At 41.9% G+C, this 25957-nt stretch overlaps 1 protein-coding gene across 1 annotated transcript in view; it reads left to right on the top strand.

The window, feature by feature from the left end:
* The window catches only part of LOC124720026 (tRNA-dihydrouridine(47) synthase [NAD(P)(+)]-like), a 227880-nt gene that overhangs the window by 183095 nt on the left and 18828 nt on the right, over positions 1-25957 (top strand). The window contains exons 9-10 of the mRNA XM_047245275.1: positions 4289-4609; positions 16920-17101. Of these exons, the coding sequence (XP_047101231.1) occupies positions 4289-4609; positions 16920-17101 (503 nt within the window). The remainder of the gene's footprint in view (positions 1-4288; positions 4610-16919; positions 17102-25957) is intronic.

Here is a 25957-nt window from a genome sequence, read left to right as displayed (position 1 = left end):
GCGGTATTGACCGTCTAGGCACGGTTGAACTACAGACAACACGAGCCGTGTACCTCCTTCCTGGCGGAATGACTGGAACTGATCGGCTGTCGAGCCCCTCCGTCTAATAGGCACTGCTGGTTGTTTACATCTTTGGGCGGGTTTAGTGACATCTCTGAACAGTCAAAGTGACTGTGTCCGTGATACAATATCCACAGTCAACATCTTATCTTCAGGAGTACCGGGAACTGGGGTGATGGAAAACATTTTTGATGTGTGTATTTTGAGCCCCCTTCATGAAGAGACTAACCATTTGAAGGTGTAAGTGTTGTTGTTGTTGGTTTTCTTGTTTTCATTCCAAAGACTGATTTGATGCAGCTTTCCTCGTTAGTCTGCCCCATACAAGCTACTTCATCCCAGAATAACTACTGCACCCTTCATCCATATGAAACTGCTTTCTGTACTCAAACATTTGTCTCTCACTACGGTTTTTATCCCCCACCCCCACAAGCACGCGAGACCCCCCCCCCCCCCCCACACACACACACACATACACACCCACTTCCCCCCATTACGAAGATGACAATTCTTTGATGATGCCTTGTGATTTGTTTCGTGAACTGAACCCTTCTTTTTGGCAGGTAGTGATATAAATTTCCTTTTTCTGCAATTTTTTTTTTCAGTACCACTTGATTTGTTACCCAATCTAGTCATCTACTATTTGGTATTTTCCTATAGTACCACATTTCAAAATCTGCTATTTCTTCCTTGTCTGTTCTTTTCATTGTTCACATTTTACTTCCATGTATGACCTTACTACTACAAATACCTCCAGAAAAGCCTTATGAAGGTGTATTTTTTTTTAATCTTATTGCTCCTATAAAGCTTTTCTTGCTGTTGCCAGTCTGCATATTAAAATCTCTCCGCTGCAGCCATTTTCAGTTTTTTTATATGCAAATTGCGAACTGTACATACTAATATTAACATCTTGTGTCCTAATCTAATTCTTTCACCACTGCCTGTTCTAATTCAACTACACTCCATTGCCCTGGTTTTACTGTTGTTGATATTGACCATGTAAACTCATTTCGAGATGCTATACATTCTGTTCAACTGCTCTCCCAAGTCCTTTGGTGTCTCGACAGATTTAAAATCTCGTTTGCAAACCTTGCAATTTTTATTTGTTCTCCCTGAACGTTAATTCCTTCTCCAAATTTTTCTTATATTTCCGTTACTGCTTTGTCAACGTACAGATTGAATAGTGTATTAGATAGGCTACAATCCTGTCTCCCATCTATACTTTTAAACAAAAATTGTATACACAACTGTGCTGGGGTTTTTTGTGCTCGCAGCTGGTCTTAACTGCAAACAGGAAAGTGGTTTTTTGTGTTAGCAGCTTACAATTAGAATATTACTACAGACTCTGAATCATTTGAAACTTCATAGTCCTACCAATTTGCAGATTAAAACTGTGAAAAATAATGTCATTTCAAGTACAAGGGATCTTCAATAAGTAATCCAACACTTTTTTCTGAAAGTGGGTTGGTTTTATACGGGATTCCAATACACCACATTATTTCCCATTTTTTTAGCTACAAAACCATATTTTTCAACATAATTGCAGTTCATTGTGATAGTCTTATGCGTACACAGTACCACTCTACTGTTTGACACTGGAGCCAACATCTTGTTTCATCAGTAACCTCTTCATCATCCTGTAATGTACAGACGGTAGCAGAGCCAGGATGGGGAAGGTGTAGGCACATTTATTGGGTCCAAGCCTTGTTGGCACAAATTTATTATTTAACAATAATTGGTTATACATCCAAGTTAATACAATTAACAGTTTTAAGGAAATTTTAGCAATAGAAAAACATTTTTTTAAACATTCTCCAGAAGAACATGCAGCTCCACTCTGAAACATAAAGGTATTGTTAGTAAAAGGTATATTATATATCATGTGCAGTCATCAAGACCTCAAGAATACTGTTTTGGTTCAACATAAGGTGAAAACACCAAAAATGCAGACCTTCAAAACAACTTACAAATAAATAATTTAACACATCACTCACAAAACTACACGAATTATTTCACACATACAGTCTATTAAGAGCTCAACAGTCATTTCTGCCAGCTGTGTGATACCTAAATTTGATTGATACAGAATAAACACAGCTCAAAAGAATGGTCTTCCAACATACTATAAAACAACTTTATAATAAAAGATGACTGCTTTTTTCCCATTCAAATTTCTGCATAACAGTTTTTGTACTAACAAGCTACAGTTGCTGCCTCTTACTTGCTACAGACAGACAAACTTATCTGTCAATAAATGATTGATTAACTAGGTGGCAATTTAGAGCTAGCAACTTCTTGTAACAACTGTTTCTCAAATGCTGCCACGAAAAACATTCTACAAAACAGAATCACGCAAATTAAAGTTACACTCACTACAAAATCCAACAAATCACGCAGTATAAACAACAATGGATCTGAAAACATTACACACCCAAGTGTGCTTCTCACTCACAACAGTCCTTTTAAGTGCATACACAACACAGCTCAAAATCTATATCCCAAGCAATATTAGTAGAATTAGGAAATTTGCAATTTAAACGCACCAAGTTTAACAAGATTTAATGTAATAATAATTTGGACAGAACTTTCATAAAATGATCGATGATAGTGGATACTGTGCCATACAGTATGAAACAAATTAAGAATTATTCACAGTAGACACCTGGCACGTGATGATATTCTCCGAATTATTCCAAATCACAAAATGTTGGCTACAAGTACCAGCCCCATAATAAGTAATGATCATGAAATGTAATAAAAGTATATGAAAATTTCGGCCTTAGTGGCAGTCCTCAATCGGCTGGCACCAGTTGACTCCTCACCGCTTCCTTCCTGTCGCCATCTACCGACCGAGCCGTCCTCCCAAAACTCCTGCTTCACGCACCAGCGCCAACGGCACTCAGCGATCAGCGATCACGCCCCCTATCTCGGTGGCGAAAACAAGTGAAATAATCTCGCAGGTAAATCAAAATGCTGAGCCGTGACACAGCTCACATCCATTTACTGCTTGGGCCAAACAGACGGAAATTGGAAGGTGGAAGATCCAGGCTGTAAAGTGGAGGAGGAAGAGGGTGTGGCTGTGAACTTTTCCTTTGTAGGAGAGGTGGTATGGCTGCACTTCGTGGATTGCCATTTTGTTTCTGGTTAAAATTGACGAATGCACGTATCATTGCCTGTGACAATGTTCAACAACAAATTGTCACACTCAGTCTCGCAATTCTGCACAGAAGGTCCTCCTTCGTTGCTCTTTATGGTCTTCGGTCAGGCAACGGGGGCCCATTGGACATAAATGTTTGAGTAGCCTAACTGGTGGAAGAGTATGTCAGCACTGTTAACAGAGACATTCCCTGGAATATTGTCGAACAGTGAGTTGTTTGATTGTGATCGGTCAGTGATGTCAAATGAGCGTCCGTACATTGTGTGGCTGCCGGCCAACACATAGGGATGTGACAGGCTTGCATGACTTGTGATTCTGACAGATGCCTCTCCTAGCGACTCGCTGTGCTTTCGTTCACTTCCAGGTCTCTGTGGATGTTCTGCAAATGCCTATGAATATCTGCGGTGCTCTGGTTTTCTGCCAGCTGCTTGCTAGGAATGCACCTCCATTACAGGTGCAATTTTGGAGGCTATGTGTAGCACTGCCTTTATCAGAACTTCACGAAAGTATAGGGGCTGAAGCAGGAATATTCCACAACGTCCCACAGCAAATTCTGTAATTTTTCAACCAAAATTGGCTGAGGAAAAAAAAGTCTTGGCTTACTTATTGAACACCCTTCGTACTGTCCTTGCACATCTGGCAGCAGAATAGGTCTCTCACATCCAATATAGCAATTTTCCCAATCAATTTGCCTGTTCATCTTAAGTGACTTCAATTCCAAATCAAGGTTTATTGGCAATAATAATAATAAACAGGGTCAAGGCCTGAGAGAGGGGTGAGGAGGAAATGGAGAGCTGGGAAATGAGGGGGGGGGGGGGGGGTGTTGGGAATGGATAGAGAGATGGGAGAGGAGGAGAAGTTTAGAACATACATCCAATTTCCATACATATTTAGCAATTGCGATGCATTGCTGGTTTTTGCTAGTGTAATTTTAAAACATTGTTAATTTGTCATCACTCAGAAAATATTTTTTCATTCAATTGATTATTGCTGTTGTTCCTGGATGATTATTGCTGTTGTTCCTAGCCTTTCTCCGTCAGTAATTTGCTCCTCCCTTATTCTGACTCTTCTCAGCTCCATGGGCGGTCACGTGAGCAACGGTACAGCAAGTTGGCGGACTGGCCTTACATCGAGCAGTGTGCAGAGCTGGCGGCGCGGCGAGGTGTTCCGCTCTTCGGCAACGGCGACGTCCTGTCCTGGGAGGACTACCGGCGGGTGCGAAACGACTACCCGCACGTCGCCGGCGTGGCCATCGGCCGCGGTGCGCTCTACAAGCCGTGGATCTTCACCGAGATCAAAGAGTCGCGTCACTGGGACATCTCCAGCTCAGAGAGGCTGGACGTCCTCAGGAAGTTTGTCAACTACGGGCTCGAGCACTGGGGCTCGGACTACAAGGTGAGGGCTGTGTGGTCTTAGGGTAATCACTAAAGCAAAAATTTTAATGACGAAAAAAAAAGAATTGACAACAAAGAGTCCACAGGAAATTCTCCACGAACACGCAAAAATTGCTCCACATTAAGAGACAAAGCAATTACAGACAGTGGCTGCAAGTGGACATTGATTTCAAACAAGGGGGAAAGCTGAAAATTTATGCTGGACTGGGATTCGAACCCTTGTCTCCTGCTCAGTGGGCAGATGCTCTGACCACCAACCCATCCAGACGCAGTGGTCATTGCAACTGCACGGACTACCCTAGCATGCTACGTGTCAGACCCATATTCTCAAATTATCCCCACACTACTGATGTAATGCCGTTGTCCATTATTCTCATTACTCACGGCACTTTGCCAATTCCCGTTTGAGTTTGAGTCTGATGTGCATCCACACTGAAGAGATCATTAGCTGTCCTCCTCTGTGTATACGTACGGTGTCTGTTCTTTCAAACATGTCCAAAAGAATAGACACCATTTTGATCCAGCAGCCAGTGCTAATTACAGGAATTGGCAAAATGTACTAGTAACGAGAAAAATGGGCAAGAGGCAATACATCAGTTGTGTGTGTCTAATTTGAGAATTTATGTCTGAGGGGCAGACTGTGCAGTTGCAACGACCAGTGTGTCTGGATGGCTCAGTGGTCAGAGTGTCTGCCCAGTGAGCAGTGGACATGGGTTCGAATTACGGTCTGGCACAAATTTTCAGCTTTCCTAATTGATTTAAACCAGTGCCCACTCACAGCCAATATCTGTAATTCCTTTCTATCTTAATTCACAGTGGCTGCACGATCAAAATGACGTCTGTTTTTTTTCTTCGGACACATGTGAAAGAACCGACACCACATATATATATGAGGGTGAATCAAACGAAAACCTTAAATATTTTTTTTAATGTTATTTACTGTGCAGAAGTGGTACAAAGCTGTATCACTTTTCAACATAATCTTCCCCATGCTCAATGCAAGTCCTCCAGTGCTTAAAAAGTGCATAAATTCCTTTAGAAAAAAATTCTTTTGGTAGTCTGTGCAACCACTCGTGCACCGCGTGGCGTATCTCTTCATCAGAACGGAACTTCTTTCCTCCCGTTGCGCCTTTGAGTGGTCCAGACACATGGAAATCACTTGGGGCAAGGTCTGGTGAGTATGGTGGATGAGGAAGACACACAAAATGCAGGTATGTGATTGTTGCAACTGTTGTATGGGCAGTGTGGGGCCTTGCATTGTCTCGTTGCAAAAGGACACCTGCTGACAGCAATCCACGTCGCTTTGATTTGATTGCAGGCCGCAGATGATTTTTTAGGAGATCTGTGTATGATGGTTACAGTGGTCCCTCTAGGCATGTAATGTTCCAAAATGATGCCTCTTTCGTCCCAAAAGAGATCGTGACCTTCCCTGCTGATGGTTCTGTTCGAAACTTCTTTGGTTTTGGTGATGAGGAATGGTGCCATTCGTTGCTCGCTCTCTTAGTTTCCGGTTGGTGGAAGTGAACCCAGGTTTCTTCCCCAGTAACGATTCTTGCAAGGAAGCCATCACCTTCTCATTCAAAGCGCCGAAGAATTTCTTCACGAGCATCGACACGTCGTTCTCTCATTTCAGGAGTCAGCTGCCGTGGCACCCATCTTGCAGACACTTCGTGAAACTGGAGCACATCGTGCACAATGTGGTGTGCTGACCCGTGACTAATCTGTAAACACGCTGCAGTGTCATTCAGTGTCACTCGGCGGTTTTCCTTCACTATGGCTTCAACTGCTGCAATGTTCTGTGGAGTCACAACTCGTTGCGCCTGACCTGGACGAGGAGCATCTTCCACTGAAGTCACACCATTTGCGAACTTCCTACTCCATCCGTAGACTTGCTGCCGTGACAAACATGCATCACCGTACTGAACCTTCATTCGGTGATGAATTTCAATAGGTTTCACACCTTCACTACGAAAAAACCGAATAACAGAACACTGTTCTTCCCTGATGCAAGTCGCAAGTGGGGCAGCCATCTTTATATGCGAATCTCACATTCACTCATCCTGGCATTCATTCAACTCAGATGATAAGTATCTACATGTTGAGGGTTGTGCATAAATTTGTTGTGTTTTGTTACAGTAGTGGAATTCTCTTGTGTATACCGTTAGTCTCAAATTTCGAACTTCGTAGCCACCGAGATTCTTGGTCTTCAGCTTTAATTTTGATTAAGTTTGTGTTTGTATTTTTGGATTAAGATCAGTGTCTTTGTACTTGAAAGATTTCTTCCAACACATTCTTGATGAGTCATTTCCATGTCATTTCAGTGCAGAAAAGTAACATTTTCAATTTGAGCATCACAGATTACTTTCAAATTTGGTGCATCCAATGATCCAGATAGCAGATGGAAAACCACACTTTGCAGAGGTGTATAACAGTTTTGTAGGTATGTGACAGTTGTGAAGGAAGTTACATGTCGGCTAAGTCTGGAAGTTGTGTGAAATAAACTTTTTGCACAATGACTTTGGTGTGCCTTCTTCAGATTTACCATGTTTATAGTAACGTAGTGGGGTAATACAGTGGGCTTTTTTTATCCACCCAACTGCCCGCCCAACACCCCCCCCCCCTCCCCCTGACCCCCAAAAAGAAAATTGAAGATTGGGTGTTTTGAGACAATCGAGATCAAAGGTCAAGGTAGGTGAACTTGCATGTGAAAATTGTTACAGTCGTTCACACTGAGACAGATGTGTGCAGATTTCACACAAATTCTAAACGTGGCTGACCTGCAACTTGCGTCGCATTTGTCATATACCTCTCAGACTGGTAGTTTTCCATCTCTTATCCAATTCGAAAGAAGTCTGAGTGGATTGAGTTGAGTGGTGTATTGAATTGACACAGTATTTCCCTGAAGTATTATTTCCTTACCGATAAAAGAGACTATATGCAACCTATCATCTAGAGATTTTTTGTGAAAACACAGCTTCAGGGTCACCTTTGTTTGCATCTGGGTGCAATTCAGTCTTGTATTTTTTGTTGTAAATTTATAAAACAGCATCCGAGGGGTGAAATGTTTGAAAGTCTTGACTATTCACCGCAGCTCTTGTTCAGTTCATGTTCCTGATCATTTCTTGGTAAATCAGTTAGGGATTTTGCAGTTGATGGATAGCATGAGGTAACTGCCTGAAATACTCTGTCAGTCAGGAAACTTCGTATTACTGCAGTTTTGAAAGGCTTTCATAGTTTCAAAAGTAGTTTTTGACCACAATGTTTGATGCATCTCTTCAAGAACTGGCATTTTGTGAAATTAATTTCAAAGCTTTATTTGGATTAACTTAATTGTGTTATTCCTTGATCGATGCACGCCCTGACTCAGTTGTGACATATTGTTTCTCTTTCTTGGTCACAATCTCTTCTGAGTCTGCTTAGTCTTGGTTCACCTTCTTTCACAACAGTCTATGTTCTGACATCCGTAGTTTTGATCTTTGTTGACATGTAGTCAGTCACTAAACCTTCAGTTCTAGCATTCTCCTTTATTTCTTCACTAATATATCTTCCAGTATGTAATTCTGGTTTATCTGCTGTATGGCTGCACAAAAGATGAACTCCTCTTTTTGGCTCCCTAACAGTAACCCAATTGGCGTTCATTAAAGCTCTTGGTCTAGAAGATCATACCCTAATACCAAGTATAAATTCATAGTGTCTCCAGAAACCACATAATAATTTGTTTCAGTTTTCATATTATGAACCCAACACACTATGCCGTGTTTGCGCTTCACTGCTACACACATTGTGACACTTGGGTACATAATGAAGAATTTTATTTTGAATTATTGAAATTTGCAGAATATTACTCTGCAATTCTAGACTGTAATGCCAATGTCGAAAGGGTTTTCCCTTTTGTAAACACCCAATAGACAAATGAACACAATAAATCACAGACAGACACAATCACGAAGATAATCTTTTTGTTGTTGTTGTTTAATTTAAAACTGTACTGTCATTTCCAAGAAAAATAATGTTCATGATGAAGTGGGTTGAAATGAGGAATATTAATACTTAACTACATATTAGTGTTGTTTCTTTGTAAGTCTAACTGAAACAACCAAAGTTATTAAATATCCTTTTGTTTTAGATTCGAGAAGAATAGATAATTGTTTATTTTGCTTAATGAATAACTTCTGGTTTAATCAAACAGTGGATAATCCAGGATGGAATAACAACAATATTATGAAAGGATGGAATGCTACTCACTATAGAGGGTGATTCACTAAGATATGCAAATATTTTAATATGTTATTCTACAGGTAAAACTATTTACATAGGTCTGGAAATGATTAGTTACAGAGTTACGGCTAATAAAAGATTTTGCCTGAAATTTAGCAACTTCACTAATATGAAGCCATAGCAAAGCTGTATAAGGTTAAAGAAAAGCACGATTTCCATTTATTTTGTTGTTTTTGAGCTAGTGAATCTAATAAAACATGTCCCAGACATGTATCCTCAGTATTTTCCAGAACATGTAGAGAAGCAAAGACGTAATGTCATAAAACATTTAATTCATTAACTACTTGGCCCAATTTGTTTTTTAAATTCCAGACAATAGCACGAAGTTCTCAACAAAAATGATAGAGAATTTAATTTTGGAAAAATGACGGTAATAACAGACATTGTATGAATATGTCAGATAATCTGCTTTTATTAATACCATAGCACACGTAAATTCATTTTAAACCAGAAAAAAAACAAAGCTCAGTGTTAAGGAAGTTGTACAGTGTATATACAATTTCACAGTAAATGTTCAACAACGTCTCCACTGAGTTCAGTGTATTTGGTTGCATGTGTATGGACAGATTTTGCTGCTCGTTTCAGTTTGACGGGGTTGTTCTTAATTTCCTCCTCTCCTCCAAGTTGGATAACATAAGCGATATTTGTCAACTGCAGCCGTAGCATTACCATCACATTTGCCATAAATAAACACCACATTGGCGTATTGCTCTGTCCGAAATTTGAAAGGCATCCCTATTTCATAAATAATCTAGAAACTACAACAGTTACTGTGTGGTTTCACTTAAATACACTGTTGTTATTATGTTATTTTACTGAACAATACAGAAAACTTGTTTCAAGGTTAGGAAAGACTGAAACAACTCACTAATGGTTGCCAACAATGACATAAATGTTTCTACATTCTTAATGGAAAGTAAACAAATTTACATGTATAATAATCTTTGCTTCTCTGGATGTTCTGGAAAGCAACTGGAGATACATGTCTGGGACATGTTTTAGTAGATTCACAAGACCAATAACTACAAAATAAATGGAAATTGTGCTTTACTTTAACCTCATACAGTTTTGCGACGGTTTCATATTAGCGAAGTTGCTAAATTTCAGGCAAAATATTTTATTAGCCGTAACTCTGTAACATTTGCAGACGTATGTTTATACGAACTTTTTTCGTAGTTTTACCTGCAGAAAATATTTGCATATCTTCATGAATCACTCTGTATCGTAGAGATGTTGAGTCACATACAGGCACAACAAAAAGACTGCCAAACAAACAAGCTTTTGGCTGAAAAGGCCTTCTTCTGAATTAGACAACATACACACACATTCAGCAAACACAACTCGCACACACACAACCACTATCTCTGGCCCCCGAGGTCAGCCTGTGAGCAGCTGTGTGTGGTAGGAGAAGCCTGTCCAGTCTGGGTGGTGGGGGTAAGGAAGTGGCTGGGGCGGTAAGGAGGTGGGATAGCAGGGCAGAGGTGAGGGACAGTAAAGTGCTGCTTGTGGGAGCATAGAGGGACGAGCTGGAGAGAGGGTAGGGCAGCTAGGTGCAGTTGGGGGGTTAGGTGGAAGGTGGGAGGGGCGGGAAAGGAGAGATGTGTAGTGCTGGAGTGGGAACAGGGAGGGTGAGTGAAGCACAGCGACTGACGAAGGTCGAGGCCACGAGGGTTACGGGAACGTACGATATATTGCAGGAAAAGTTCCCACCTGCGGAAAAGTTGGTGTTGGTTGGAGGGATCCAGATTGGACAGGATCATCATCATCATCATCATCATCATCATCTCAGCCTCTTTCCACGTCATGTGTGGCCGGCGTTGCTTTGCTGGATCCTTCTCTTCCGTAAATGCCTATCCATTGCTTCTTCTCTGAGCCATCCTTTCTCCCGTAGGTCCCCTGCTACCGTGTCTTTCCATCTCAATTTCGGTCTTCCTCTTCTCCTCGATCCTTCGTTTTCTGGGTCTTCAACTCTTTCTCCCTACGAAGTACTCCCATCTTCTCTGCACGTGTCCATACCATCTTAGCCTACTTTCTTGGATCTTCTTCCCTATGGGCCCCACTTTCACTGTTCCCCTTATGCACTCATTCCTTAGTCTATCCTTTCGTGTCACCTCACTCGTCCACCTTAACATTATCATTTCTGCCACTTGCATCTCTTTCTCTCGGGCTTTTGTAATTGGCCAAGTTTCTGCGCTATACAGCATCGCAGGCCTCACCACAGACTTGTAAAGCTTTCCTTCATTCTGCAGCTGACCTTCTTATCACACAGTACTCAGCTCAGTTTCCTTCAGTTCATCCATCCACTATTTATCCTGTGCTATATTTCTGCATCCAGTCCTTGATCACTTTGCATGCGAGAGCCTAGGTATTTAAATTTCTAGACCAGTGTCAGTTGTTGCAGGTTAATATATAGATCTTTGGCATCCTTCGTACACTCAAACTCTGTTTTCATCCTGCTAATTCTTATTCCCCTTTCCTCTAGAGCTTTTCTCCACTGTTCAAACTTGTCTCGAAATGTCTCCTGGGTGGGTAACACGTTACATCATCATTGGCAAGCATCATGCTCCGAGGTTTTCCCATCTTTGACTAGTACATCCATGACAAGGTCAAAGAGACATGGGCTGAGAGCAGATCGCTGATGGTAGTCATACTCTCACTGGAAATGCCTTTGTTGCACCTGCACTTCTCCCGACTTGTGTCATTGCACCTTCATACATGTCTTCTACCACCCTGATGTATTTTTCTTGCAGGCATTTACTTTTCACATAACTCTTGCCTCGGCACTCTGCCGTATGCCTTCTCAAGAACAGTAAAGGTCATACGTAGTTCAGCTTGTACTTCTCTGTGCCTCTTTGTCAGTTGCCCTAGTGCAAATATTGCACCGGTTGTTCCTCTTTGCGGCATAAGCCCAAACTTTTCTTCACGTACTTCAGTTTCTAGATGCAATCTCTTTGCAATTATCCTTTTCCAGATCTTCATTGTGTCGGACATCAGTTTTATCCCTCTGTAATTGCCACAGTTTTGGACGTCCCGTTTCCCCTTTTATTTGGGAACCAGTATACTGCTCCTCCATGCATTCGGCATTCTTTCTCCTTTCTAGATCTTCTGCATTAGATCCCAGAGAACGTCAGTTCCCTGTTCTCCCAGACTTTTCCGTGCTTCTATTGGGATTTGGTCTGCCCCTACGGCCTTTCCGTTTTTCATTTTCTTCATTGCGTGTTCGACTTCTTCCCTATTTATACTTTGGATCACTCCTTCATTTAAATCTGCATCCTCATACTTGTCTCATATATTTTCCTCATTCAGTAGCCTTTTAAAGTACACCCACCACCTTTTCAGGATTTTCTCAAGGGTGTGTAATACTACACTTCATTCATCCTTTATCTGCCTCATTGGTTTTATGTCCTTGGTTGCCTTATCTCTTGCTTTAGCAATCCGTAGGAGTTGCCTGCCATCCTGTCTTCTTTCCAGCTCTTCGTACGTCAGATTGGACAGGCTGTGAAGCAGTAATTGAAATTTAGAACGTCGTGTTGGGCAGTGTGCTCAGACACTGGGTGTTCCAGTTGTCTGTCGGCCACAGTTCGTCGGTGGCCATTTGTGCAGACAGACAGCTTGTCAGTTGTCATGCCCAAATACGAGGGCTTTCCACAAAGTACATTATGTTTTGGAATTAAATATAAATAAAGTATTGGAAATTTTTTTTATTATTTACAGACGAAAGCCACACTTAAATACTACTTTTCTACATAGTTGCCATTTAAATTAAGGCACTTATCGTAGCAATGGACGAGCTCGAAAATTCCTTCTTCGTAAAATTCGGCCGCCTGCGCCTTCAACCACATGGTTACCTCTTTTGGGACAGAAAAGGTGTGATTTTTGTGGATTTACTGGAAAGAGACACTACAATAAACTCTCAAAGGTATTGCCAAACTCTGCACAACCTCAGAAGAGCAATACAAAACAAGTGCAGCGGAAAGTTGGGCTCAAAGATCTTGCCGATTCATGACAACGCCCGGGGCCACACGGAAAATGCCACTCGTGAAGTTCTCGAACCTTTTAAGTGGGAGTCGTTTCCTCACCCGCCGTACAGTCCCGACCTGGCACCGAGCGACTTCCACTTATTCCCAGCAATGAAGAAGTGGTTGGCTATGCAGCGTTTTGATGACGACGCACAGCTTCGAGAAGAGGTAACCACGTGGTTGAAGGCGCAGGCAGCCGAATTTTACGACGAAGGAATTTCCGAGCTTGTCCATCGCTATGATAAGTGCCTCAATTTAAGTGGCAACTATGTAGAAAAGTAGTATTTAAGTGTGGCTTTCATCTGTATATAATTAAAAAAAATTCCAATACTTTATTTATTTTTAATTCCAAAACATAATGTACTTTGTGGATAGCCCTCGTAGAATGCACTACAGTGGATGCAGCTTAGCTTGTATTTCACATGACTGATTTCAGTGGTAATCCTGCCTTCAATGCTTGTGACTGGACTGGAGTAGGTGGCGGTCGGAGTATGTATGGGACAGGTCTTACGTCTAGGTCTATTACAGGGATGTGGACCACGAGACAACAGATTGGGACCATGGACGGATTAGGATATTGTGTAGGTCCGGCAGGAAGTGGAATACCACTGTGGGAGGGATGGGGAGGATAGCGGGTAGGACATTCCTCATTTCAGGGCACAACGAGAGGTACTCAAAAGACGAGTGGAAAATGTGATTCAGTTGCTACATTCCTGGGTGTAACTGAGTCATCTACATCTACATCCATACTCCGCAAGCCACCTGCCGGTGTGTGGCAGAGGGTACCTTGAGTACCTATATCGGTTCTCCCCTCTATTCCAGTCTCATATTGTTCGTGGAAAGAAGGATTGTCGGTATGCTTCTGTGTGGGCTCTAATCTCTCTGATTTTATCCTCACGGTCTCTTCGCAAGATATACGTAGGAGGGACCAATATACTGCTTGACTCCTCGGTGAAGGTATGTTCTTGAAACTTCAGCAAAAGCCCGTACCGAGCTACTGAGCGTCTCTCCTGCAGAATCTTCCACTGGAGTTTATCTATCATCTCCGTAACGCTTTCGCGACTACTAAATCATCCTGTAACGAAGTGCGCTGCTCTCCGTTGGATCTCCTCTATCTCTTCTATCAACCCTATCTGGTACGGATCCCACACTGCTGAACAGTATTCGAGCAGTGGGCGAACAAGCTTACTGTAACCTACATCCTTTGTTTTCAGACTGCATTTCCTTAGGATTCTTCCAATGAATCTGTCTGGCATCTGCTTTCCCGATGATTAATTTTATATGATCATTACATTTTAAATCACTCCTAATGCGTACTCCCAGATAATTTATGGAATTAACTGCTTCCAGTTGCTGACCTGCTATATTGTAGCTAAATGATAAGGGATCTATCTTTCTATGTATTCGCAGCACATCACACTTGTCTACATTGAGATTCAGTTGCTATTCCCTGCACCATGCGTCAATTCGTTGCAGATCCTCCTGCATTTCAGTACAATTTTCCATTGTTACAACCTCTCGATACACCACAGCATCATCCACAAAAAGCCTCAGAAAACTTCCGATGTTATCCACAAGGTCATTTATGTATATTGTGAATAGCAACGGTCCTACGACACTCCCTTGCGGCACACCTGAAATCACTCTTACTTTGGAAGACTTCTCTCCACTGAGAATGACATGCTGCGTTCTGTTATGTAGGAACTCTGATAGTCCATATGCTCTTACTTTGTTCATTAAACGACTGTGGGGAACTGTATCGAACGCCTTGCGGAAGTCAAGAAACACGGCATCTACCTGTGAACCCATGTCTATGGCCCTCTTGAGTCTCGTGGACGAATAGTGCAAGGGAAATGCTCCTCTGTGGCTGGACGGTGGGACTTCAGGAGGTGGTGGGTGACTGGAGAGGTAAGGCATGGGAGATTTGATTTTGTACAAGGCTGGGAGGGAAATTACGGTCTGTAAACACCTCTGTGAGACCCTCGGTATATCAGGTGTACCGGTATGAAATGAGAGTTAAGATACAAATGTGTCGACAGGGAACGTTTGTTGTGAACGAGCCTTAATTTTTTTTTTGTTTGGTTGGTATGACTTCTTTCAAAGATACTTAGTATGCATCAAGTCATGGAACAAACAACATCATATGTTTTCATCGTGTTAACAATGTCGAATTTTGTACCAGAAAGTGACGATTTGCGGAAAGCATTAATTTTTTGTTTTCATTTGATAAAAAGTGCTGCAGAGTCGCATCGAATGCTTGTCGAGGCATATGGTTATCTTGCTCTATCAGAAGCAACATGGAAAAGATGGTTTCAACGGTTCAGAAATAATGATTTTGATGTAAGAAATGAAGACTGTGGAAGACCACCAAAAAAGTTCGAATACGTCGAATTGCAAGCAATATTGGATAAAGATGATACTTTGAGTCAGAAGCAAATGGCAGCAATGCTAAATGTTGCACAAGAAACAATTTCTGACCGTTTGAAAGCTGTGGGAAAGATCCAAAAGTGTGGAAATAGGGTGCCACATGAATTGAATGAAAGACAGATGGAAAACCGAAAAACCATTTGTGAAATTTTGCTTCAAAGACATGAAAGAAAATCAGTTTTGCATCAAATTGTTACTGGCGATGAAAAATGGATTTATTTTAAGAATCCTAAATGGGAAAAATCATAGGTTAATCCGGGACAACCGTCAACATCTACTGCAAAACCAGATCGATTCGGCAAGAAGACAATGCTCTGTTTTTGGTGGGATCAGAAATGCGTGGTGTATCGTGAGCTTCTAAAACCCGGTGAAACTGTGAATACTAATCGCTACAGACAACAAATGATCAATTTGAACTATGCATTGATCGAGAAAAGACCAGAATGGGCCAGAAGACATGGCAAAGTAATTTTTTTACACGACAGTGCACCTTCACACAAAGCAAAACTGGTTCAGGATACAATCAAACACTTGGCTGGTGGCTGCTACCCCACCTGCTGTATTCACGAGACTTGGCCCCTTCCGACTACTACTTGTTTTCATCAATGGAACACTTCGATTCCTACGAAGAAGTCGAAAATTGGGTGTCTGATTGGTTTGCTTCAAAAGACAAACATTTCTATTGGCGTGGTGTCCACAAATTGCCAGAAAGGTGGTTAAAATGTATAGAAAGCAATGGTCAGTACTTTGAATAAAATGTTTTTACTTTTCAATTCAAAATTGGTGTTTCATTTTCACAAAAAAAAAAAAAAACACTCATTTCATACTGGTACACCTGGTATTTAGAGAGAGATTGCTCGCCCCTCAGCTGTCGCATCTGCAGCTACAAGCAGTCCATTTAAGCATAATTTCCAACCTTTCCTAAACTTTTTCTCACTTACGTGCTAAAACCCAAAGATTTAATGCGTTAACTCATTTGTACAATAATCTGATGTTTGAAGCTGTTTTATACATGGAGTAAGATTCTTTAAAGAATATGGGGTTTACTGGTTAAATAGAACATTTGTTATCATCATATTACAAGAATTTACAAGACATCAATTTTACAAGGAAAGAACTGATTTCACAAGGAAAGAATTGTATCATAAAAATCAAAATAATATGGTTTTAATTGATTATGAACTCATACAAAATTAAATAATGAGTTGACACCATGTAAACCGCAGATGTAAAACATTTTCACACTCACGGTGTCTGCAGCTCGTTGTCTAGTGGCTGGCATTGCTGCCTCTGGATCACGGGATCCTGGGTTCAATTCCCGGTCAGGTTGGGGATTTTCTCTACCCAGGGACTGCTTGTTTATGTTGTTTTCATCATCATCATCATCATCATCATTGTCATCATTCGTGACAGTGGTTAGATTGTATTGTGTAAAAATTGGGACTTTGTACTGTTGATCACGCAGTTGAGCGCCCTACAAATCACAAACCAAACATCATACTTGCAGTGTGCTATCCTGTGCTGAAATAAGCATAAGGATCGAGCACTACTGTAGAATGTTACATTAGGGTGGGCACGGTGTTTCAGGGGGTGGAGAACACACGCCGCTTCCTGCTGGAATGGCTGTCGTTCCTCTACCGCTACGTGCCAGTCGGGCTGCTCGAGAGGCCGCCCCAGAAGATGAACGAGCGGCCCCCGCCGTACGTCGGCCGCGACGACCTGGAGACGCTCATGGCCAGTGCCAACTGCGCCGACTGGCTCAAGATCAGGTGAGTCCGCGACTTACACGATTCGACTGTGGCAGTCTAAATCTACGTATGTGCCCAGAAAACCTGCTGGACAGAGTGTACTTCCATTGTACCACTTTTTAGAGCTTCTTCCTATCCCATTTGTGTGTAGAGTGCAAGAAGAACAACTGCTTAAATGGCTCTATGCACACTTTAATTTGGCTAATCTTGTCTTTTTGACTCTTAAGGGAGTGACATGTAAGGGGTTGTAACATATACTGGGTGGTCATAATTAAACTAATGGTGTTCTGAGTGCCCCAGTGCAGGCTCTATATTTGTCACAGGATGCTGAAACATCGTAGGTGAGTTAATTAATCGGTGCGCTTGTGAAGTATGGTGAAAAAAATAGTTCCATTTTCTGCCACCAGCTGAAAATATAGGTTGAGTCAAAAAGGACTTAACGATTTTGGGATGGTATAGAAATTTATTCAGATAACTTACAGAATTGGTAGATGTGCCACTTTGTAGCAAACAGCCTCAAGTTTCACATAAAAGTGACAAGTGTGAGTTTGATTTGATGTGACTACCATTTGTGATGCAGCAAACATCCTACTGGTAATCAATTTATTCCCACACTCGTTGCAGCAAATTGAGTGTAACTTGTGCAACAGCAGCATAAATTTGATTTGTGAGATCAGCTCAACTGTTTGGTATGGGAGGAACAAACACACAGTCCTTAATGACATCCTGGAGAAAGAAATCTAGAGGTGTGAAGTCCGGGAAGTGAGGTGACCACACGATTGACCTTTCAGGGCCAATCCACCGATCTGGGAAGCAATTGTCGAGGAAACCTCAAACTTCCGTGAGGAAATGAGATGGTGCACCGTCTTGCTGGTAGTAAACCGTCCCATCTCGGTCAGCTTCATCGACCTGCAGAATTAAAATGTTTTCGGGCATATACAGATACACAATACCAGTGACAGTTTTCCGCACGAAACACAAAGGCCAATACACCTTCCATTTGCTAAGGACACAAAATGCAGTAACTTCGGGGCTGTCACAAACGTGTTCTAGGGTTGCATGTGGATTTTTGTTACTGTGTTCAGCAATCTCTCATCATCCTCTATCTGATGCAACATTTTCGCACAGAATTCCCCACGAGCTACCTTATCTGTCTCACTAACTTGCTGTGCCATTGTGAATCTCTACAGTGTCAAGTGTAAACGTCTACACAGTAGCTGCCAAACAATCTTTTGTGGAATGCCAGTTTCGTGAGATGCACGTTGCCTCGATTTTTGTGGACTGCAGGCAAAGCTCTCCCTAACCCGTTCGACATAATCGTCAATATGCGGGCGACCTGGTGAATTACCGTGTCACAGTGAACGACCCGCCTCGACAAAGTTCTTGTGCCGAGAGTAAATTTTAGGCCTGATCAGAGGTTCTTTAGCATAATCAGTGCAAAATTTAAGCCGAACAATTATTGCACAGTTTGTTTTGTGACATCAATTGTAACGTGCCGAGCGGAATCCTATCAATTGTAACGTGCCGGGCGGAATCCTTGTATTAGTGCCACTTACAGTTCACGTCACAACCAGATGTATTGAAACATTTCCTCACGCAGTAGATAGTGCACAGTGTTCCTGACCTTCCTTGCTTTGCTTATTCAATATTGTCATCTCAGTAGCTGCGTCCGTCTCACCTAAATCACACTGCAGTTAAGAAGCCAGGATCCTAGATTATGTTTTCCAAAATCAAAAGTCGAGACCGTATTCATTGTTGAACACTTATGACAACCGCAGTGCGATTTATTTGTTATCTCTCACACACACAATATTCATGTGACCAGGCCTCTTACACTTAATAATCGTCACATTAGGTAGGTCAAAAACGTCCAGTCTTTAACAATGTTCACAATACGCGTTAAATGTTCAAAGCCGAATACAATTACACTTTTTTGGTACCGACCGGGAAAGTTAAGCTCCTGTTTCAAGTACTATCACATCACGTTCCGGCACCGACTTGCCGCACTTTTGCTCCATGAGAACCTGACCGAGAACTAACTGAGAACTGCACCAGCTCAGACCTTATATAGACGAGTGCTTGAATATTTGACTATTTCTGTTAATATATTATATTTTATAATTCCCAGGGTTAAAATGATCCTTTCTAATTGGTTTTGAAGTTAACTATCATGTTTTATTACTTAAATAACACGAGTGAGCTGTATCAATTTAAATACGCGGAACTAACTTGTGCATCCGCAGTGGGAATTCCCAGCTTATAACCGTGGCAGCCCTCTTGAACAATAAATTTTACTTATTCAAGTTTACTTAATTCTTAATAATGCACTTACAAAGTTGAGACTGGAGTCATTTTACGTAGAAAAATAAAGGTAGCAAAAGTATCAAAACAGATCTTGGAATTTTTCAGGAGTTTGGTCACAATTGCCTCTGAAAGTTATATAGGCTACAGATTTCGAGTCGTAATATCCATTTAACTAATAGACTTTAGGTTAATTTAAACACTTTGCTGGAATCAGTAAAATTTAGGCTTTCTTTTCGATGCAGTCTTATAGCTGAATTTCATCTATTAGCTCACTCGAATTTTACTTAATATGTATTGCACAATATACATCATTGTTCATAACTTTTAATAGGATGCATTTCCAATAAAACTAATTAGCTCTTTACTTTCAGAGTAGACATTAGAATTTACTGAAATAATAGATTTTACTAGGGGAATTTTATTTAAACTATTTCTGAATTCTGTGCTATGAGGCTGAAGGGCACAGAATCTGCAGTCAGAATCTGAGTAGTGAAAACGGAAAAAAAAAAAAATAAAATAAAATAAAAGTTCATTGCTTAACTGTGTTACTGAAGGAGTGTAAAACCAAAACGGATAGCAGTGGGCAACGCTGCTTCGTTACACAATACACACAGCAAGCACACTGCACACCAGTGAAAGTAGCTATTTTAAATGTGCGCTGTGCTGGCCCTCCTGGTGGCAGAATGGGGTGCTGACGTACTGTGTGAATCAAACTTTAGGCTGTTTGCTACAAAGTGACACATCTACAAATTCTGTAAGTTGTCTCAGTAAACTTCTGTATCATCCCACATCTGGACTGTCCTTTTTGAATCACCCTGTATGGTGCTCTAAGCAGTCCACATGCGGTATGGGTGCAGGAGAAGGAGAGGAATGATCACACACATGACAACAGTGGTTCTGGCTGTTTTAGTACGATACAGTCACAAATTGCAGCATGTGTTCAGGATAGTTTCCCCACTCGGCAACATGCTGCATCTGTAACACAGGTCGATCAACAGTTGTTTGCACCATATCCAGTGTAATCAGGGTTATGCATTACTGGCCATTAAAATCGCTACACCACAAAGATGACGTGCTACAGACGCGAAATTTAACCGACGGGAAGAAGATGCTGTGATATGCAAATGATTAGCTTTTCAGAGCATTCACACAAGGTTGGTGCTGGTGGCGACACCTACAACGTGCTGACATGAGGAAAGTTTCCAAACGATTTCTCATACACAAACAGCAGTTGACCGGCGTTGCCTAGTGAAATGTTGTTGTGATGCCTCATGTAAAGAGGAGAAATGCTTACTGTCACGTTTGCGACTTTAGTAAAGGTCGGATTGTAGCCTATCGCGATTGCGGTTTATCGTATCGCGACATTGCTGCTCGTGTTGGTCGAGATCCGGTGACTGTTAGCAGAATATGGAATCGATGGCTTCAGGAGGCTAATACGGAAGGCCGTGCTGGATCCCGACGGCCTCGTATCACTAGCAGTCGAGATGACAGGCATCTTATCTGCACGGCTGTAACGGATCGTGCAGCCACGTCTTGATCCCTGAGTTGACAGATGGGGACGTTTGCAAGACAACAACCATCTGCACGAACAGTTCGACGACGTTTGCAGCAGCACGGACTATCAGCTCGGAGACCGCGGCTGCGGTTACCCTAGATGCTGCATCACAGACAGGAGCGCGTGCGGTGGTTTACTCGACGACGAACCTGGGTGCACAAAGGGCAAAGCGTCACTTTTTCGGATGAATTCAGGTTCTGTTTACAGCATTACGATGGCCGCATCCGTGTTTGGCGACATTACGGTGAACGCACATTGGAAGCGTGTATTCCTCATCGCCATACTGGCATATCACCCAGCATGAGGGTATGGGGTGCTGTTGGTTACACGTCTCAGTCACCACTTGTTAGCATTGACGGCACTTTGAACAGTGGACGTTACACTTCAGATGTGTTACGACCCGTGGCTCTACCCTTCATTCGATCCGGGCGAAACCCTACATTTCGGCAGGATAATGCACGACCGCATGTTGCAGGTCCTGTACGGGCCTTTCTGGATACAGAAAATGTTCGACTGCTGCCCTGGCGAGCACATTCTCCAGATCTCTCACCAATTGAAAACGTCTGGTCAGTGGTGGCCGAGCAACTGGCTCGTCACAATACACCAGTCTCTACTCTCGATGAACTGTGGTATCATGTTGAAGCTGCATGGGCTGTTTGACTCAATGCCCAGGCGTATCGAGGCTGTTATTACGGCCAGAGGTGGTTGTTCTGGGTACTGATTTCTCAGGATCTATGCACCCAAATTGCATGAAAATGCATTCACATGTCAGTTGTTGTATAATATATTTGTCCAATGAATACCCGTTTATCATCTGCATTTCTTCTTGGTGTAGCAATTTTAACGGCCAGTATTGTGTGTCATTCTATGCTAGCCTTCAGATCAGGAAGAGTTCAGATCCATCCCTCATAGACATGAACTTTCATGTATAGCCGCAACCAGAAGACACATTGATTTAGGTCAGGGCATCTGGAGGGCCACACATCTTGAAATGCCAAGAGATGATGCAGTCCTTACCAGAGGTTTCTAGAAGTGAATATTTCACCTGCAAGTGAAATATGTCACCCCATCTTGCATGAAAATGATGGAGTGGACCATGTTGTATTCTTGCAAAGCTGGAATCTCGTGTTGCACAAGAATGTCCTTATACAGTATAACCCCGCTGTTGTGTACCCATAATTAATGGTTTCCTGCCATTTATGACATTTTTTATCATTTGTGTCATATTTCCTATGTCCACAATGTCAGTTTGCACCTGCGATTTACGCATTGAGAAAAAATGTTTGTGGAGAAAAAAATGATGGTGGCGTGATGTTGGCTATTCAGTAGTGTTTACAAATATATGTGGTTAAATTTGTTGCCACCAGGGCACTCTACTCAGCAGATTTGAACCGGTAAACATGTAAAAGTTGGAACAATTTGTGCCAAGCTTTACTTGGTGTGGTGGCCGATGGGAGTAACTAGGTTTATTCAAATAAAGATATTGTGACCAATCACAAGCATTTCCAATCTGTCTCTACTGCGGAAACATAGTTTTGTGCTTACTGTGATCATCGTGACACCTTTCTCAAACTGTATTTAGCATGTTTCGGCACTCGTCCACTTGTTGCGCTAGCTGACACCGTCATTCACTTTGTATTGCTAAAATGTTTTTAGTTTAAACACAGTGCCGGTTACATATTATTTTCATGTTGAGCGAAACTTGTTTTGAGATTTATTCTTGTTGTCAAGTGCAGTATTTATGTATTTATTTTTTGTGATGTTACATGAACAGTGTGAATGATAGTTTGCGTGTGTGTGGTTTTCCACATAACTGAGGAGGCAGTGTATCTGATAACCTCAAAAGACGACTACAGTGCAAGAGACACAGAACATATTCAAACACCACACAAAATACTTATGTGCATATTTGCACTAGACAACGAGAAAAAATTCTCAAAATGTGTCGAGGAAGGCATGAAAAAAATACATAATTCGTGCAGTATTTCATTATTTGAATAATGAATGACAGCTGCAGGCTTTCAAAACATCGATTATGATACATGAAATTGTGGCAAACATTACTATCTCCCAGATAGTTAATAGTTCCAGTTACATCAGCAGTTTTTATTAGATAACTAACCATTATAAGATAATAAATGAGTCCCTGATAAGTCATTTGATGCCTGTTACGTACATTTATCATGCAAAAAGTGTGAAAATGCAGGGAGGTATGCTATACATAACTTTTACAGCTTAAAACATTATTTCCCACTTTTTACATTTTCCCGCATTGTACATCATTTCTTTGAAGGCGCTTGAAAAGTGTAAAAGGAGGGTTTCACTGTAATGTGCAGATGTCTCTGTACACCTAACAAGTCCACGGGTTTCATCTTGCCAAAGAAAATTGTAACAGGAACGAAGAAGCTTGTGAAACCACACCACACAGCCACATAAGCCGAGTGCAGTGAATCTTCCTGCACAACATGTGACAGAGTGGAACCCCATGTGTGGCAGTTCCGTGAATCCACGGCACCGTGCAGAGTAAAATGTCTGTCCAAAGAATATTCCACGTTTCATCCATTTCCCTATGTACAAAAAAATGAAGGGAAAGTGATGGCAGTGTAGCCCATCTTGGAGATTCATTTGCTGCACTTTCAGAAACTTGTAGGGATACAAATGTAAAATGCACCAAAAGATCTTTTGAAGTGTTGACCGGAGGGGAGAGAATTCCTGTGACACAACTTGAGCACTTGCCACAGAATTCTAGGCATGTGCTATAGTAACCTCATCAATAATGCCATGTGAATAGGCCGCCTCCCTCTCCCTAATGTACCATCTAATTCACATGTTTCTTCAGACTCCTCAATTGTATTCCTTACACTGTTTGTTGACACTTGGTCTCGTCACACCTTCTTCTGTCGGCTTTGTTCTCACAGTGCGTTGCTGCTATTGCTGCTGTTCTGATAAAACAACTTTACTAGGAGTGCTTGGTCTTTCTTGTGAATAGTCTTTGCTTTTCATAAAGAAGGCTTCAATATTCTTAACTGTTTAGACCAACAGTCACTTCACAAAAGAAAATGACACACATTACAAAGCAACAGACAGCATACTGATGTCAAAACAGGAAACATTTCACACACTGGCTGGTTACAGCATCATATTTTCATTTGGTGGTAGAAAGTGGAACTATTATTTTTTGCAGCATATTCCATTAGCGGACACTGATTAGTGAACATATCTCTGCTCTTTCAGTATCCTGCAATGTATTCAGCCTGCACTGCAGCATTTGGAACACCGTCAGTTTTATTATAACCACCTGGTAGCTACGTCGCACACTTAAAGCTGATTCTTGAAACTTTGTTAGCAGGCATTTATGGGGTAGTTTTGAGCCAAGAAACAGTTTTTTTCTTCAATGTTTTGATGATTGTGTGTTATTGTCAGTGGCTTTCTTCTTTATTCTTGTATACAACTTAAGTAATCTGTGTAACAGTATTATGAAAAGGATAGTTACTATTCATCATATAGTGGAGATGCTGAGTTGTAGATAGGCACAGCAAAAACACTGTCAGAAAGTGAGCTTTCAGCCAACAAGGCCTTTGTCGAAAATAAACCAACCCCCCCCCCCCCCCCCCCCAACACACACACACACACACACACACACACACACATATATATATATATATATATATATATATATATATATATATATATATATATATATATATATATATATATATATATAGCCGATATTCCTAGCTTTCGGAACTTTGTTCCTTCATCAGGGAGGAGAGAGGGGAAAAAAAGGGAAGAAGGGAAAGTGGATTCAGTTACTCACAACCCAGGTTATGAAGCAACAGGGAAAGGTAAACAGGGAGGGTAGCAAGGATGGAGGCATGGTTGTCAGAGGGAAGCCAAAGATATTCTACTGTAAGTACTGTGCCAGCTTCAAACCAAAGAGGATGCATACAGAAGTAAAGTATAAACACAACTATGTAGGATGAAAAGATGCGTGAATGGCTAAAGAGGAAAGGGAAAGAGGAGAAGACTGAAGAGTGAATGGGAGTGAGGTTCTTTAACGTAGGTTCAGTCCAGGGGGATGGCGGGATGAAAGGATGTGTTGGAGTGCAAGTTCCCATCTCCGCAGTTCAGAGGGACTGGTGTTGGGTGGGAGAAGCCAAATGGCACATACGGTGTAGCAGGTTCCTAGGTCCCTAGAATTATGCTGGAGGGCATGCTCCGCTACTGGGTATTGGGCATCTCCTAGGCGGACAGTTCGTCTGTGTCCGTTCATTCGCTCAGCCAGTTTGGTTGTTGTCATGCCGATGTAAAAGGCTGTGCAGTGCAGGCACGTCAGTTGATAAATGACATGTGTAGTTTCACACGTAGCCCTGCCTTGAATTGTGTATGTTTTACCAGTAGCGGGGCTGGAGTAGGTGGTTGTGGGCGGATGCATGGGGCAGGTTTTGCAGCGGGGTCGGTTACAGGGGTAGGAACCGCTGGGTAGAGAAGGTAGTCTGGGAATATTGTAGGGTTTAACAAGGATGTTACGGAGGTTAGGGGGGCGACGAAAGGCAACTCTGGGTGGTGTGGGGAGAATTTTGTCAAGGGATGATCTCATTTCAGGGGTTGACTTGAGAAAGTCATATCCCTGGCGGAGTAATTTGTTGATGTTTTCGAGGCCAGGATAATACTGGGTGACAAGGGGGATGCTTCTGTGTGGTCTGGGGGTAGGAACATTGTTGTTGGACGGGGAGGAATGTATTGCTCGGGAAATCTGTTTGTGGACAAGGTCTGCAGGATAGTTGCGGGAGAGGAAAGCACTGGTCAGGTTATTGGTGTAGTTGTTGAGGGATTCGTCACTGGAGCAGATACGTTTGCCACGAATACCTAGGCTGTAGGGAAGGGAGCGTTTGATGTGGAAAGGATGGCAGCTATCAAAGTGAAGGTACTGTTGTTTGTTTGTGGGTTTGATATGGACTGAGGTGTGGATGTGAGCTTCAACAAGATGAAGGTCAACATCCAGGAAGGTGGCTTGG

The sequence above is a fragment of the Schistocerca piceifrons genome, chromosome 11 (genome assembly GCF_021461385.2).
Source record: "Schistocerca piceifrons isolate TAMUIC-IGC-003096 chromosome 11, iqSchPice1.1, whole genome shotgun sequence".
Lineage (NCBI taxonomy): Eukaryota > Metazoa > Arthropoda > Insecta > Orthoptera > Acrididae > Schistocerca > Schistocerca piceifrons.
This window is presented reverse-complemented; position numbering and strand designations above follow the sequence as displayed.